General features: G+C 33.3%; 1 protein-coding gene and 1 long non-coding RNA gene across 5 annotated transcripts in view; one reads left to right on the plus strand and one right to left on the minus strand.

The window, feature by feature from the left end:
• Positions 1-7045, plus strand: part of LOC127840840 (exocyst complex component 6B-like) — a 54381-nt gene extending 47336 nt beyond the window's left edge. For all 4 annotated transcript variants that reach the window (XM_052369269.1, XM_052369271.1, XM_052369270.1 and 1 more), the window contains 2 exons: positions 949-1135; positions 2989-7045. In XM_052369269.1, the coding sequence (XP_052225229.1) occupies positions 949-1135; positions 2989-3127 (326 nt within the window). In that variant the 3' untranslated portion in view covers positions 3128-7045. The remainder of the gene's footprint in view (positions 1-948; positions 1136-2988) is intronic.
• A 5555-nt stretch (positions 7046-12600) lies between these two features.
• LOC127840868 (uncharacterized) overlaps positions 12601-18732 on the minus strand; it is a 6961-nt gene continuing 829 nt past the window's right edge. The window contains exons 2-3 of the long non-coding RNA XR_008030609.1: positions 13818-13899; positions 12601-13027 (exon numbers count right to left, since the gene is read on the minus strand). This is a non-coding gene — a long non-coding RNA (uncharacterized LOC127840868). The remainder of the gene's footprint in view (positions 13028-13817; positions 13900-18732) is intronic.

Below are 18732 nucleotides of genomic sequence, written 5' to 3' on the forward strand. Positions count from 1 at the left end.
TAGGAAGTCTCTTATAAACGAAAGTCCAGTCTAGACAAAAAGTGTCATCTCTGATTAGCCTGTGTGGATTGTACAGTTTAATCTGGAAAAAAAAATGTTACACACATGAATGTAGCCCAACTTTCCCAGAACACAGCGTAACCCTTTCCCACTTAGAAGCAAAGAGGAAATGGCTGTTCCCACTTAGAAGCAAAGTGGCAATGGCTGTTCCCACTCAGAAGCAAAGTGGAAATGGCTGTTCCCACTCAGAAGCAAAGTGGAAATGGCTGTGTGCAAACAGCATAAAACCAGAACAGCCTGCCAGTAACTCGCAGTCAGTTCAGGTTTTATGCTGTTTGTGGCTCATCAGTATCTTAAAGTTGAAATGAAGCCTTAAAAACTTGAATCTAGTAAGATGGTCTTAAATTAAATTAACTTTCTAAGGGACTACAATTGCGTGAAAGTTCATATCAAAGTGGTAAAGGGTTAAATGAAGTGCACCATGTAAATATGCAATATCCCTTGGCACATAACTGTGAGGTGCTTCACTTTACATATGGGCCATGCTCTGTGAAAATGGGGTTTAATGCATGTGCGTAAAGTGTAATCCAAGATTAGCCTGTGGAGTCCGCACAGGCTCATCAGGGACGACAATTTCTGCATTTATGATATTATTTGTTTAAAGAAAGTATCTTCTTAGCAAAAATCAAGTTTCGGCGGAAAGTGTCGTCCCTAATTAGCCTGTGCATATTGTTTGCACAGCGCTTTTTGACCACATTGCGAATTAGTTTTATCTTAACCGTTACATTTATTGGCATCGCAACTTTATATTGTAATGCAAATTTCTGTATTTAAAAACTTCCGAAACACTCTTTGTGATTATAATATTAATTTTCATTAATTTTATCAGCCATGCCTCCAAAATGTAAAAATAACACTGGTAAAAAAAACTCTGGTATGTTTGTTCAGAGTTTGCAGCGTCCGAGCCAGTGCCCAGTTTCAATGATGGCACCCTGCAGCTTGCGTTTGCAGACCTTCGACAGCTACTGGATTTATTCCTGCACGATGATTGGTCTTCGTATCTCGCTGACTTTGGCAATCCCAAGGCCAAATACGTCCGCGTGAAACCACAGGTGGCCGTGAGTCTTATGGAGAAGTAAGTTTAGTTAAAACCAGTTTGAGCTCGATTGCATCAAAAGTCAAATGCTTATTTAAAACACTCTGAAGTCGGATTCCCAGGTAGAACCAGTATTTGGTGTCTTCAGGGGAGATCTAAAAAAAGCTCCCACTGTGGATCGAATCCGTTACCTCCTGGTGACTAGGCTGACGCCATATTGTTTACGCCGCAGTGACTTGTAGTTAGTTTGATCCATTTTCTTGAAAGAACTGTAAATGGTACTTAATGAACTTTCAGCGGAAAGGTGTATAACAAAGCTGAAATTGTTCACCAGCATGCTCCCAGTATTCCAGCCAGGCCCTTATTGAGGGGAGTAGCACCTGCTGATTTCTCAAGGTTCGACCCTTGGGACCCCACCTTGCCTTTTTTATGCCCCGGGATGTAAAGATCGGGGGTATATTGTTTTTGGCCTGTCTGTCATTGTATGTCTCCATGTGTGTGTGTGTGTGTCCCAAAACTTTAACCAAAACTTTAACCTTCTTCATAACTTTTGCAATATTAAAGATAGCAACTTGATATTTGGCATGCATGTGTATCTCATGGAGCTGCACATTTTGAGTGGTGAAAGGTCAAGGTCATCCTTCAAGGTCAATGGTAATTTTTTTTTTTTTTTTAAAGCGGCACATATGGGGGCATTGTGTTTCTGACAAACACATCTATTGTTCAGTCTGAGCACATTATCTTAAAGAAAAAAATTATTATAAGTTTCAATAAAGTAAAACTAGTTTTCTTTAAGTGTAGAAAACTGTTTTGAATAGAAAAAACATGTAAATATGAAATACATACATATACAACATGTGATTTATTGAAAATATGCAGCAGGGATAATATTACTGCACGCGCTTAAGTGCCCTTTTCACAAATTTGCAACCTACAATTTTCAAATTTTAACTGGAGCACTGACTATAGTTAAACTGTTAGCTTTATGCTATTTGTGAGTAATTGATTAGAACTTAAATCTTTCTTCTCTTTAATAATGCAGTCAATTATGTTGGTTGGCATGAAATTGTGTGTTTCTTTAAAAAAAAAATTGTGGAAACTTAAATTTTTCATGGATTTCTGATTTTGTAAAAAAATAAACATGTGATAGTCCGTCTGTACATCAGAAAATGTTTGTATATTTTGTCCGCTGTTTAACGGTAAGCATATTCACTTTAGGAAGTGAGTCCTGTTTATCACATTCCAATGAACTTGTATTTTTGTGTGACAAAACACGTTTATACATATCATTATGGTTTTTATTGCTCTCTGATAAAAGCAAAGAAACTCTTTCATTCGCGTGTTGATCACACATTCTCTTTAACATGTAATTGTCTCCCTTTTGCCACCTGTTAATAAAAATATAATATCTTGGAAAAACACAATACACAAACCGGTAATGAATTCGGTGTAAAGAATTGGTGCTAATCTTAACTCGTCTACCATAACAGGTTAACTATATGAATACAGCTTTATTGCATCAATGTATTACAGGAAATGTCAGCTAAGTGCACTATTTAAAGCACTCTCCGTAGAAAATTTGATATCTAAACAAAGTGTCTTTGGATAACATTAGATATTATCTTTTAAGTACCTACCATAATTTGGTTATTAACAATTTAAACATCGGAAAAAATAAATTGTTTGGATCACAAATTCATAAATCGGTCAACAACACAGAAGAAGCAAATTTTTATGTTGAATGAATAATAATGATCTTGCAGTCTAAAGTAAAACAAATGTGTGGTACTTTGTTTTTCTTTACATAAGGACTCCACAACACGTTTTAACATGAAAGTGATGGAAAGATTGGCCCTTTTATCAATATTAATGTCACACATTTAATTTTACAGACTGAGCAATTCAGAGAAGAAGAAGACAAAGGTGTTTGTGTCTTTGAAGAAAAATGAGAGGGACAAGAAGAAGTTACAAGAAGTTGTTCTGAAGCAGTTGAAGGGTCTGGTGAATGGACAGACAGCTCCTGGAACATGAGAGCTCATTGGTCTGTTGAAGGGGTGTGTTTGACATTCCAACGAATGGTTGAAGTCCTTATATCCCCAAGATCTTTTCTCCTGGAACATGAGAGCTCATTGGTCCATTTTAGGGGTGTGTTTGACATTTCAACGAATGGTTGAAGTCCTTATATCCCCAAGAACTTTCTCGTGAAACATGAGAGCTAATTGGTTCTTTTTAGGGTTGTTTTGGCACTTAAACCAATGGTTGAAGTCCTTATATCCAAAAACTCTTTGTGCTTGGGCTTGCATTTTGTCCATTCAAAGTGTGGGTTGGGCATTTTGGCCAACTATTAGAGTTCATATATTCTTTCGTTAATGGTGGATGGCTTGAGAAAGTACTGGTCTTAAGAGTTGTTGAAAGCTTTCATCTCAAACGGTTGAAGTCCATGTATGATGTACTAAATTTTAAATGTCATGAGATGATTGGTCCACATAAGTGATGTGTCTGTTATTTCAACCTATGGGCTTAATCAATGCATGATGTAACTCAATATGCTGTGAGATAATTGGTCAATGCATCTCTCATTTCAACCAGTGGGTGAAGTCCATGCTTCATGGAACTAAGGATCATGTACTAAAACATGATGATCTTTAAAACAGCGTGTCAACATTTCAGTAAAAGGTAAAAGTCGGTATTTACCATAGCTGTTTGGTGCCCTATCCGAGAATTGTTCAGGAGTAAAAACTGTGAGTTTCAGAGTCTTTTGTCCTTCAAGTCCTAGTGTGGAATACAAACCAAAGTGATTCTGTTCCATGTATTAATACAAACATATGTTTTTGATAGAGTTTATTCAATGTCTATGTTGGCTATGTATATTGGCAAAACAAATCTTACTCTGATATGAACCCCATCCTGCGAAACTGGGTCGTATTCCATGTAAGGCTAGCCTGTGCAGAGGTGGACGCATATGGCTTAAGTTCCAGTAATGCATGAATCGGATAATATATTATCTGATATACTATTAAAACCAGCATTGTCTTGCATTGAACATTAAAGTAGGAGAAATTCCCATGTCAAAATATTGCATGTAGTCTCAGCTTAATTATCAAACATAAAAAAGCAATGTTTTTAATGGAAGTATAAATTATGATCATTTAACACAAATGTGGATATTAACATGTCACTTGCTTGGCAGGTTTCTGTGTTATCCATAGCCTGGTAGGTTAAATTGTCATATTGTCACATGCTCACTTTATTTTTTTTGTTTTTTGTAATAAGATTGATGATTCCAGCATTTCAATTGTCAAGCTGTTTTGTGATTGCTTCAATCGGTACTGAAAAATCTCTGTCAAGTATTGGACACTGATTCAAGAGTGTATTAAAATTAGAAAAAACACTTGCAAATATGTGCAATGTAAAAAAGTGCTAAATTTCCTGGACATTTTATCTTTTTACCTTTGACCTCAGTTTGTTTCATGGGGTATGACTCTTATGACAATGCACATATATTGCTATTGTTATGTTTATTATGATAATTTATATTAATCAGCAAGTAGATGTCCTTGTTGTCCTTATTATTATAAAAATGTTAAGCAAGTATAAATATGTGCTGATTTTCTTGTTATTTATGCAAATCTGTAGTTATTATTTAATTTTACTCGTAGCATGCAAAAATGGTTATTATGCCAAAAGGAGAGCCTAACTGCTGGGGCAATGGCGCTGTCTGGTTAGGTACTACACTGTCTGGTATTTGATGCACTGGCTAGACTGGATATGGCATAAGACACATTTTCGCATGATGTGGCTTATATAAATACGATCTGCATATAAAGGTGGATATACATGTATCGTGATTTCTTATTTTTGTATCAAGCATATTGATATAAATGTAAATCCCTTTATTATGAAATCAGCCTATTTTGTGATTTCTTATTATTGTATTATATTGATATAACTGTTAAGTCCTCATTTTAAAATTAGCCTATTGATATAAAGTATATTGTGATTTCTTATTGTTATATCAATCATTTTGATATATGTAGTAAGTTATTCATGAATCCATAGTTATAGACCATATTGATAAACTGTATAGCAACTATTCATTAGTCATGCAATACTCAATAATGTGATATTTTGGTTGGATACATGTGCTTTTCTTTTCATTTTTTGTAAAAATGCATGTAAATACATGTCAAAAGTATAACCATCTTGGTTGGATACATGTGCTTTTCCTTTTCATTTTTAGTATAAATGCATGTAAAAGTATAACCATTTAAACACTGAGCATTCGTTACTATCTGTGCTGCATACATGTAGCTACTATGTACATATATGTGTCTGCAGTATTTAACCCATTTTTGCCTAGCATCTAGAAAAAAGGCCCTGACAAACATGATGCGGCGTCTCATCAGGGTCTGTGCTGTTTGCTTAAAGGAAGTTTTGTAAAAAATATTCTAAATATAGAAATAAAAATATACTAGACATCCCTAATTTTGAAAATAAATTGATCCAATTTAGAAGGATGGGAGAGTCCACTAGTTATAAATGGGTTAACTGATAAAGCCAGAGTTGTGTTGCTGTTTCACCATCCCAGATTTTCATTATCTTGTGAAGGTTTATTGCCATTGTTTGGCTTTTATTATATGCTGTCCGTGGTTTGTAGAGAAATATAAGTGCATTAAAACTGATGATTCACTGTTTCAAACAGTGAAAATTAATATTCACAGTGAACATTAATTTCCACTGTTTTACCGTGAAATGACGTTGTTTTTATGTCATGACGTCATTATTTTGCGTCATCCAGTTTTAACACAAAAATAATAATTTGTAAGCATACAATAAAAAAATTGTTGGATTTGATGGAATATCGATTTTCAATCACTTGTGATCATAGACAAAAAAAAAAAAATTCTATGATAAAAAGATTATTCCACCAAACCAAACAAATATCCTTGATGTAAGATATCTTTGAAATTGGGCCGTTTGTCATTTATTTAGGGAAAATCTATGTTTCGGCTTGTTTTAAAAATAAATTAAAACCATTGAATATTAATGAAAAATCTTGGCAGAGGACAAGCTTGATGGCAAAAAATGCACGATACTTTCAGTGGAAATGTTGGGTGTACTTCTGTTTAAACCCATTTATGCCTAGCGTCTAGAAAAAAGGCCTTGGCAAACAGGGTAGACCCAGATGAGACGCTGCATGATGCGGCGTCTCATCAGGGTCTGCGCTGTTTGCTTAAAGGAATTTCTGTAAGAAATATTCTAAATATAAAAATAAGTATACTAGACATCCCTTATTTTGGAAATAAATTGATCCAATTTAGAAGGATGGGTGAGTCCACTAGGCATAAATGGGTTTAACACCTTCAACCGAGGATGTAACTAGCTTCATTCAAATGCTTATGTTGATACATGCGTAGGAGCATAATTTCGTTCATTATGTATTAGAAGTAATTAGAGACAAATTAACTTCATCAGTTTGTAACACTATTTATGGTCCGACTAAATTATGAATAAGTAATGGTCGCCTTACAAAAAGCTGGTTTTGTATGAATATGATATCTTGTGCTACACTAGGGTATCTGTACTCACAAGAACACTTACCGGTACTTGCATTTGCATCCACTTACAGAACATATATTATCTTACTTCTCAATTATATATTCTGTCTCTAGTCTGCAACTATAATAAATTGTACTGTGTATTTATGTGGTTCCAACATGATGAGTTACGAAAGATCTAGTTTCAAAAAGTCAATTTTATGAAAACATTTTTACTCTGTTTTTGAGTGCAAAACGAGAGTTTATATAATATGTTAAACAAATTCTGAGAATGTGACATCATGTGTGTTTAATTGAATTCTTAATCTTGAAGCATAATGTTATTGCTTGCAATTTTTTGTTCTTATTTATATGAATTCCTAATGTGAAATAAAATACCATTGAATACTAACAGCCTTATAATCTATAAAAAAAAAAGAGTTTCCCTGAGACTGTATGCATGACTGAGTCTTACGGTAAGTTGTGCAACAGCGATAGATTTGAATTTCAAAGAACATTTTAGAGCATTCAGATCATGTCTCTCGTTCAAACAACCATCAAAAGTGCCATACAAAGGTTAATTACAATAGTCTAGTGGGAATGGATGTTCACAGTGCATGATTGGAAGTTTTTTTCTAATATGCTGATTATGTTTTACATTGTCTTGGTTGAAAGAAAAAATGTGTTCCTAAGAAAAATGTGAACCCACTGGGTCTAAACAAAAGATGGCTGTCCAAAAACCTAGGAAATACCGTTTTTTTCCCAAATGACACAAATACCATATATTTGCCATGATTTTGAGAAGTTGTTTAACTACGTTTTATTTGTGCAAATATTATACATGTTTTGAGAAAAAAAGAATTTATCAATGAAAAATAGTTACACAAACTAGTTTTTTTTTTGCTTATGACATGCTCCAATTTCTACATGAATACAATTTAGATACAATTATCATCCTTACTACATGCAAACACACCTATGGGAATCAGGAATATAATGATGTGGATATGATTCATAATTATGATGATATATAATACAAGAAAAGTGGGAAGGGTAAATAACAAATATAAAGCAAATATGTCTAATGTACATATTGATATATTTGGAGATATATTAGCTTTTTTAGCTTGTTATGTTTATGTATTTGTAACTTTTTGAGACTCTTAAGTACATAAACACATAAAATACATTTCTCTAAAATGTCATTGTAAAAGTAAGATAAAAAATCATTTATCAACAGAGGGCATAAAAATCTCTCACATTGAGCTCTAGTAGAAATAGGGGCTCACGCTGCATGGCTGGAAGGTTTTATTTTTAACATGCTGCTGATGATTTACATTGGGGTAAAAGATTATTTTTGGTTCCCACAAAACTTATTATTCCCATGGGGTATAAATCCAAGATGGCACTGTGTTATCACAAATGGCATAAACAGAATACACTTTCAAGACATTTGGTAAGCTTTTTAGTCATGCAATTTATTGCATCTTATTTTTTTTAAACAAATAAGTTGTTTCAAGTTTTTGCCAAGGACATCATAAATTTGGACCTGACAAGCAATTTAGATGTAATTATCACACAAACTACATTTATGAACAATAAAGAGACTTTGGAATAATATGATATATTTTTTCATGTGATCCATAATTGTGATATATAAAACAGAAAAAAGTGGATGGGGTAAATGGCAAATCTGAAGAAAAAATGTATAATGTGCATTTTGTTATATTTAAAAAAAGTAGCCTGTTAATCTTGTTTTGCACATACCGCTACACAGTGTTTTTATACTGCTTAGAATGCTGTGTTGTTTGTTTGCTGTAGTTTTTGTTGTTGTTTTTTGAGTGGGAGAGGGGAGGGTAGAGTTGTCTTAAACCTATACATTTCATAATTCAGAATTGTGAGAAAAACACAGAATGACCAAATCCGAATCAAAATCTGTAAAAAAAATAATTCAATTTTACCTCAAGGGGCAAAAAAACGTTTTAACCGGTGCCATTGCCATGTACATGTGCGACACAGGACAGGAAGTTTGTGAGGCCATATCAGGCGTTTTTCTGTTCCCAGTGGAAGGCCTGATTGCTGAAAACTTAAACGACCATTTAAGCTAACAGCCCTTGGTTCACTCTGGATCAGCAGACGATTTATTGCTTAAATCCGGATGAGTCCGGAGATAGCCGATGTAGCACAATTGCCCTTGGTTGTCCCATCGATGTATTATTATGACTAAATTGTTAACCCTTCAATATATGTTAATTGTTAGCACATTTGTGATCATGATGAGCTTACAACTGTAACTGTAACCAGGTTGTTACAGTATTTATATTTAATACATTTAGCCTTAATTTATTATTATTAATTAATAAGTTAAGATTCTTTACAATAAATATATAAATTTCATTTGAATGTTTATACTCTTTACCAAACTGTTCGTTGCAAACGCCAAAGAAAGGAAATCGAAAATTTTTACTCGATAACATGTGTCACATTAACATTTTTTTATCTGCGGCGTAAGGTTTCTGTCTCTTTGTTTACTAATTACCCGCAACGAAATCAGTCCACTAAAGAGACATTGTTCATAAATGTGGTACGCACGGATTGTATTCTTTGCCATTCATATGTTTAATTTGCAGGATTACTTAATCGCCCTTTGCACTGTTCCTTAATGGAATATGTGATAGCACAAGTACTTTCAGTGAATTAAACCCGTGTACTGCGTCTTTCTTTGTTTTGGGTTAAAATTAGTATTGAGCAATGGGACAAAGATAATGGGTTACTTTTTATTTATATCTTTTATGCATTCCGTGTCATAAGAATTGCAAAAACTGTATTCATTCTACGAAAGTGAAAAAAAGAAATGAATACCAATGCTGTGTATACCCATATTCTGTTATTTTACATTTTATTCTAGAAAGGTGTTTAACATAATGTTTAAATGTTTTTACATATATTACTAATTTTACTATGTATTAATATCTACTATATAATGTTGATTGACAAAGGCAATCGCAGTTTAAATACATTAATACATGCATATGAATAGTTAGTTTTTAAAATATACTTTCGACATTTATTGAAGTACTTGGGTTTAAAATGATAACATTGCATACACATGTTTATCTATATACTTTAACATGTATATCACAAACAACTGAATGGTACTGAAAGGCAGACACATAAAGATCAATGCGCACAGCACCTTAAGCCATTATTGCACAGCTCTACGTAACTTAATCATTAACAAAATGTACAGCTCATGCAATATTGTACTGCTCTACGTAACTAAATTATTAACAAAATGTATAGTTCATGAAATATATTACTTCTCTACGTAACTAAATTATTAACTAAATGTTATGCTAATGCCTTATTAAACTGCTCTACGCTACTAATGTTTTAACAAAATGTATAGCTAATACTTCATTTAACTGCTTTACATATCTAAGTTATGCGTAGCTAATGCATCATTCGTTTACCATAACCACTTTAATTTTATGTATTTGTGTTTTGAGCCTATTCAAAAGATGTAATTGACATTCATGTATTAAATACTTTTGTATTTTTATTAAATACTAAGTATGTGTATGCCCCCTTCGAAAAAGAGGGGATATATTGTTTTGCACATGTTGGTCGGTCGGTCTGTCCACCAAATGGTTTCCAGATGGTAAATCAAGAACGCTTAGGCCAAGGATCATGAAACCTCATAGGTACCTTGATCATGACTGGCAGATAACCCCTATTGATTTTTTCAGGTCACTAGGTCAAAGGTGAATGTCACAGTGACTCGAAACAGTAAAATGGTTTCCGGATGATAACTCAACAATACATAGGCCTAGGATCATGAAACTTCATAGGTACTTTGATCATGACTGGAAGATGACCCCTATTGATTTTCAGGGCAATGTCACTGTGGCTCGAAACAGTAAAATGGTTTCCGGATGAAAACTCAACAATGTTTAGGCCTAGAATCATAAAACTTCATAGGTACATTGATCATGACTGGCAGATAACCGTTATTGATTTTCATGTCACTAGGTCAAAGGTCAAGGTCACAGTGACTCGAAACAGTAAAATGGTTTCCGAATGATAACTCAAGAATGCTTAGGCCTATGGTCATGAAACTTCATAGGTACATTGATCATGACTGGCAGATGACCCCTATTGATTGTCAGGTCACTAGGGCAAAGGTCAAGGTCACAGTGACTCGAAACAGTAAAATGGTTTCTAACGTATTCACACAATGGCTGCCACTGCAACTGACAGCCCATTTAGGGGGCATGCGGGTTTTACAAACAGCCCTTGTTAATTACGTTATAGATCTACAACCGATTGCTTCCACGACATCAGCAAATTAAAGGAGGTCATGTTCTAGCGATAGAAGAAAGACTTATAATGTAAGCCATGTACTTCTTTCTCAATTTTATTACACGGCGTATGCAACAAGAAAGCGTTATAAAATATTCACCTTACAATTCGCTCATTAAAACGTTTTATGCGATGAATGGTCAGACTAAAACCAGTTTTGAGGGACACCATACAATTAAGGATTTCAATTATAAGTTATGATATCTTGTCAAACCAAACGGGAAACATAAGTATTCACAACACAATTCAAATAACATCCATGTAAGAAACATATTAGAGCATGGTATAACCGTGAAATAGACTTCACTTGTAAGGCAGTAGGGGGAAATCCGCAAAACGGGAAATTCTATGATCTCCTAGACATGTTAATTTTGTACTTTTTTAAACACTTGTTAATGAATGGACGATAAAATTATTATTTGTATGGGTTAATCAAATAAAAGGTGCTTAAAAGTTTTTATGTGAAAAAAAGTAAATCGTCTTGAAAGGTCTAAGACCTATTGTTCTAAAATTTAATAATCTTGTTGCTACTGTAAACTGTCATACTTAAAATGATCATAACACAGTGATCTAGGTACTAAGTGCTTTTACATACTTGTCGCAAGATTTTCATTACTTGTTTTACATTTATTTGCAGGCACTGGTCGACATACAGACTAAATTTGCATGGGGACACTCTTTTTAATGTCCTCAAATCATTAATTAAAAACCCGTTGGCAATGTTTGAACATCTGATTTTTATAATTCCATAGCTGATTTTGTTTACAGACAGACACATATACGCTCTCTAAAAATCTATGGAAGTTCACACATGTTCTATCCAAGTAAAACAAAAGAACCAATAAATAAGATCACCATGGCTAAAATCTTTATTCCTTGGAAACTCTGATAGATCAGGAATCCCTCCTTTGTTGGTTTATGGAATTCAAATTGGTATGTTTTTCTCAGCACTCTCACAGTGGCTTGTGTGATGCCCAGCACTACAGTCATTCATGCAGTTCCGGTCGTCCTTTTGCATTTTCGCGGCAAATTCAACAATTGCATTAGACATTAGACATATTTCTCTTTTTTAGTGGGATGAAAGATAATTCTTTTATCTACAATTTAAGTCCAGTTTGAATGACATCAAGTATGTTAATATTATGCATTTAAAAAACGCACCCAACGTATCCAATTCGGACCGAAGTCAATCAATTCCGACACTCATATCTATAAATAGATTTGTATAGATGTGCGCAATCAGGGATCATCTCAAAGAGGTGTTTGACTGTCACTTTTGACAGTTTGTGTACAGAGAAGAGACAAAGGTATACAGTCATAGTTACACAATGTCGGGTGCAAATAAAAACATGATAAAGTAATAGTGGTACAATTTTATTTCTAACAAGTCAACTGCCTGTTGACATAACACTTTCAATGCTGGTTAATTTTATATAGTCCAATCCATAAACACAATAATCCAAATATTAAAATTCAGCATTGAAAGGTTTAAAAAAATAAATATATATATATATATATACACACATATATATAGTTAAAAGACATGAAGAACCAGCATGTTCATTATATTATCACACATTTTGTAGAAAAATAATGTTTGGTGTACATATTATGCACACAAAAGCAGTACCTGTGCATAAGAATAACATGGCGCAAAAATAGATCATGAAATGAAATAAAGAGTAAATAGTATGCTAAAAACATCAGTACCTCGGCATAGAATAAAATGGTGCAAATACACTGATCTCCTTACAACCTAACACCAACTTGCATCATGTAGCACATGACTTTCCAAAAACCTTGTGACAAAAGAGATATTAATTGCTTGATACAATGCGTTTTAATCTCTTCGAATATCATAAAAGAGATAACCGCATATCATAAATTAGCTAACTCGCACACACCGGATGATAAGAAACATGCAAGAGACAATTCTTGAAGCCTTGTTGTCATTATTTCCTCCTCTTTTCTGCTAAATACAGGTTGTGGACCATTTCTGCTGTCCAGAGCTTCTCCACCAGACAGACGACCTCTAAGAAAAACAGAAACAGGACTGTTCTTAGAAGCTTGTCTGATGGAGGTTTTCTTTTACCTCTACGTCTATCAAAAAGCTTGTCCAACTGGAACCTTTCCCTGTGGAAATGCTTCCTGTGCCATATGTTTACCTTGCCACAGCAAAATTGTAACTAGTCAGATATGTTGGCCATTTTGAATTCAACCTAAAGCAACAATGGCTACCAGTTCAGTTTGAAGTGAATTCATAAAAAAACTGACGGGCAAATGCACAGTATGGTATTGCATATTAGTATAAAATTTCATACCACTCTGTTGAAAGGCCACCGAGATAAATCAAATTTAACTTGTGTCTACAAGACCGACAGAAAAATCAACCTACCCATGCTAATCAAATAGAGCCCTGGACTAAAATGATAACACTCAAACCCTATTGTGCTATTCTCGTAGCACAATGTAATCATGTGAGCTAAAACCACATTACTATATTTAGTGTTATTACAGTTCATGTTTTAATAACATTGTATATTTTTACATTTTGTTAAAGGCAAACTTCATGCATCACCATTTATATCTTGTATGTTCATTCACGATTGCATGAGAATAACACACATTTAAATCCATAGTTAGGATATGTATGTAACTGTAGTGTGGTTTTATGAAGTTCACATCTGAAATACAGACAGCAATTGTATTGGAAGATAAAGAATAATTATTACTAGTATGTGTATCCTTATGAGATGCACATTATAAGTGAACACATTTCCACTGTATAATTATTTAATTGATGCAAGAAATTAATTACCCACTTCACAGATTTTGCGACTTGACAGCCAGACTGCATTGAGATGATCTTCTTTCGCTCTGCTTTCCCATGAATGGCTATTTTATCTGCAAATATAAATGATATACCAAGGGTTTAACCAATTTCATGAATATAACAATCCGACAATTTATTTGGAATCATTTTCTAACTTTATCTTAGTAATAATTTTTAGTTGGGATGTATTCTGCAAATATGTTCTGAGACAGCATATATATTACAGTACAGGTATAATCAAAAGAAGTATATTATTGAGATCCATGACTCATTTTAATAAACATAACATCAGGTTTGGATGCAAAGAAAGGAGTTCGCAGTACAGATATCGTGAAATGATACCAGTTTGTCTTCCCTTGGTCAGTTAAATTATTTACATTAAAAACGGGGGATATATATAATGAATATATTTCATTAAAATATATGCTGTGCATGTTAACAAAGTTAAATGACCAAAAATAGGCAGTGCACAGCAGAATAAATATGTAAAACATGCATGAAATACGCGCGTCGAAGTTACGGTAACGTGTATACGGCCCCGAGTTATGCGTCACGTGATACCAGAATTGATCACCCAGTGACCTTTACAAAATGACGTTTCTCTTCTTTAAATGAAATTGGAAAGTCAGATTGATGACTGTAAGACATAAATATACATAGTTTCACTCATTAACACCAACGTTTTAGTATTTTGAACCACAGAACAACACAATAATTACCTCCAACTTTTCACCCTTCCAAAAAAACGTGAACGGAAATCGCTCGTTCTGAAACCTCGTTATGGAACTATTTCGAACGCTTGATGACCAATAGTTCAACCAATGTTTGAAAACATGCATTTGTTTGACGAAAACATCATAACTTAACATGACACTACAGAAAAAATGATGTTTCTGAACGTACTATATCCTTACCAGCATAACAATAATAAAAATGCCGGAACTGGATGAAAGCCGGAACTGCATGAATTACTGTATGCAGAGCAGCTTATAAAAAGGAAAAACAAATCTTAAAATTTGATTAATGATGCAGATGTTTTGTAAATGTCCCTTTTTGTTGATTTTGAAAAGTTTGGCAGATTTTGGTACGAAAATACAATAGTATTAAATTTAGCGGTTTAAAACCATATCTTAATATAGCGATATGTAACCTAACAGCAAATCGGCAATGTGCGAGAAGACGAAGTGTAAACAAGTTGAAAATAAGCTAAAATACTAAAACATTAATTTTGAATATTGATAAATTTTGTAAACAAACGTGTTTCTGATGGATTTAACCACATATTACAATATCGCTCATGATCACATGTAAACTGCTTCTTAGACTAGAGCGAATGGAGTTTGGGTCACAGAATCTGACATGTAAACAGCCCGTATAGTAGGGTGGCGCAATTGCAAAACCGCAGGAAGTTCGATACCCGCGAATATAGATGCCGACTTCAATGTTTTTTCTATTTTTTTTTTAATCAAACATTGACTTATTTATGAGGATAATATGATTATAGCAGCAACCTAATTTACGGGCAAAAGCTTTTTTGGTAACCATGTATTTTTAATAAATGTATGGACATTATTGTGTTCAAAATATTATAGTTGTTTCAATAGTAAAGTAATGCATCCAAAAAATCAATCTTCAAACGATTAACATGTTCCTAGCTTAAAGATCTAGCATCTTATAATTGTTTGTGTTTTCTAGCGGCAGGAATTTGAAGCTGGTTCGATGGCTGCGGTATAGTGGATATGGTGTCTGCTAATTAAGTCACTAGGAGGTCTCTGTATTGATCCTTTAAGTGGGAGCGTTCTTTAGATCACCCTTAAGACACTAAGTACTAGTCCTATACAGGAAAGGGTTTGTTACAGCAAATGTCTCAATTCATCTTAAGCTTGCTAAAATTTTAGTTGATTTGAGCACACACTGAGTTAACCTAATCAAAATAATGTGATGTGTCAAATCAATTTTGATTGGCAGGATTTTTTTTTAAATATCAATGTATAATTATGTGGAACAGAAAGACAACATACTTGTTTTGCAATTAAAATAGTTCATAAATACAGGTATCTTGCAGGTTTCTAATTTTCTTTTGCAAACTATTGTCGAAAAGTTTAAATTTTGTCGACACTAAAAAACTAGCCATTTTGTAGCGAATCATGAATCACAGTCTAAACTGCATACACTTAGTTTGTAGCTGTATAGTTACAATGTGAATGAAAATAAACATAATGTTATATCTTCCATATTTTTTATTTAAAGATTCAAATAACACATACAATAAAACATAGATTATCACTAATCATATGAGCTTATTTATATGTCAGTCATTGTCTTTCTTGGTTAAGCCGCTAGCAGAAGCATGTAAATGATGTTTGTATATATATATATATATATATATATATATATATATATATATATATATATATATATATATATATATATATATATATATATATATATATATATATATATATATATATTTATATATTTATATATATATTCAGTACACATATACAAAGGTATGTGGTATTGTGTGGAGATAAAAACACTTCACATCATTTATTTGCACATAAAATAATAGTTACACAATAAGTAATACTAAAACACTGTCATCAACTTACAAGAATATTTACGTATACGAAATAACAAAGTGATGTTATCTTTTGAAAAACTGTGGAATCAACGAAGTAACATTTAATAACCTTTTACAAAATTAACAATGCTGGTTTTTTACTAGCGCATAAAACATTTACCATGGAACAACAAGTAACAACCAATATTAATTACACAATAGAAAGGAAATCATATTAATGGCATTATGCATTAACTAAACAAGCTATTTGCTACTGTTTAGAATTACGCTGTCTTACTAAAAATGATCACAACAGGTACTTAGTGCATTTACATACTTGTGGTAAGTTTTGTATTACTAGTTTGATATTTATTGGCAGACACTTGTCTATATACAGACTAAATTGGCATAAAAACCTTCATATTTCTTCACCACAATTGCCTCCAAATTGTTAATTTAACAACCCTTTGAAAATGTTTGCATATCTGATCGTATAATGCCATAGCTGATTTTTGTTTATAGATAGACAGATAAAGACCTATAAAAGTTCACACATCCATCCAAGTAAACCAACAGAACCAATAAATAAGATCACCACAGCTAATAACTGTGTGTATAGCTTGGAAACTTTGATGGTTCACAGGCCCGTAGCCAGGGTTTTGAAAAGGGGGGTGCGAATTTTTGCCATCAACGATTGTTATTGAGCAACGAAGTGGCGAAGGGGGTATGTGCGGGAGGGGATGTATGTAGTATGTAGTATGCGCGCACACACTTTGTGTATATATGCAACACAAAATTTATAGAATTTAAAATTAACAGTAAGAACGGTATAAAATATCATTATTTAGTGGAATCTTGATAAAATGGAAATAAATGGAAATATTGACTTGTTTTCAAAACAATTGTTTGTCTGCTACTACTGGATAGTACCAGAGGCCTAGAATTGATCTAAACGTGCTAATAGTGTATTGTACAACAAACACTGATTAACAAAACTTGGTCTTCTCTAATCTGCATCAATACTAAAAATAAATCAAAGTGGTATAACCGGTAACTTTAATTTTTTCAAACTATTTTTAACAAAAGATCCGTCACAGTTGATGGACATTTAAACGTTAACGTCGACATGATCATATGTTGCAACGTTTTAAATTCTTTGTAACAATTTTTTAAGAGTAGGACATTCCTTACGGAAGCGTATATGATACACCCCAATAATATGGTATGCCGGATTAATTTATATCGACTTACTGTGACATAACATGGTATGTCGACATAGTTTTGTAGCTTTTTCCCACCTATTTTTTCTCGCCAAAACGACACTAAGTTAAAGTCTCGACGTAAATGTTTCCGGCTTTTCCCGAAAAAAAAGATTTGGTCGACATGATCTAAGTCGATAAATCAACATATATTTTGGCGTCATGCTCTTGTGAAAATGACTTGCCATCATAGTTTTAGTCGACACGATGAGTAAGTTTTTACGCCATGACCCCTTTTTCATATCATGCCGTCATAGAATGTTGACATCATCACAGCATCAGGGTGTACCATATACGATTCCATAATCCCTGGTGTCAAGTTTGACATGTCAAGTTCGACATAATTAAAATATTGCGGAAAGTTATGTATGTGAAGCAGATCAGATGCCATTAAGTGTTGGTAAACTACCAAAAAGCTACATTGCTGTGCAGAAATTATTTGTTTTCTTGTCATTCAACAAAACAAATATCCTCTCTTGAGCATAGCTGATATTTTTGTTGCTGGAAAACCCTTAGGGGGATCCGAAATAGGATAAACGCGGATATAACAAAAAAACAACGCAGTCTGTCTTAAATGCTGTGCACAATGTGTAATTGTTATAAATCGTGGTATAATGCAAAGTTATTAACCAGTGACTCATTAGTCATCGGCAATACTCGAAGGGTGTCCTTTGATTCCAGTCATTTTCGGAAGCTGACATAACATTCCGTTAATTATCATCTAAAATGTATTTTCTTTTTTATAAGATTATATAAATTTATTCAAGTTTGTCAAATGGTTTTTCAAGCCATTTAGATAATTGTCGAAAAATATTATTGGACTTGGATTTCAACCCACAATAAGTAGGCTTCATCATTTTGTTATGATATCTATTTAAGTTATAGCTTTAACAGACCTTAATAACGATGACAAAAGTAACAAAACAATGATTTAGTATCAAATATATATATAAATAGTATCGATTTTATACGGAATAGAGTGCCAGGTTAATAATTTTGCATTATACAGAAAACAAATATCCATTTATAACAAAGATTCCAATTCCATTTTGCGGGGACCGTCTTATTAGATCTTCTCAAAC

The sequence above is a fragment of the Dreissena polymorpha genome, chromosome 8 (genome assembly GCF_020536995.1).
Source record: "Dreissena polymorpha isolate Duluth1 chromosome 8, UMN_Dpol_1.0, whole genome shotgun sequence".
Classification (NCBI taxonomy): Eukaryota; Metazoa; Mollusca; class Bivalvia; order Myida; family Dreissenidae; genus Dreissena; species Dreissena polymorpha.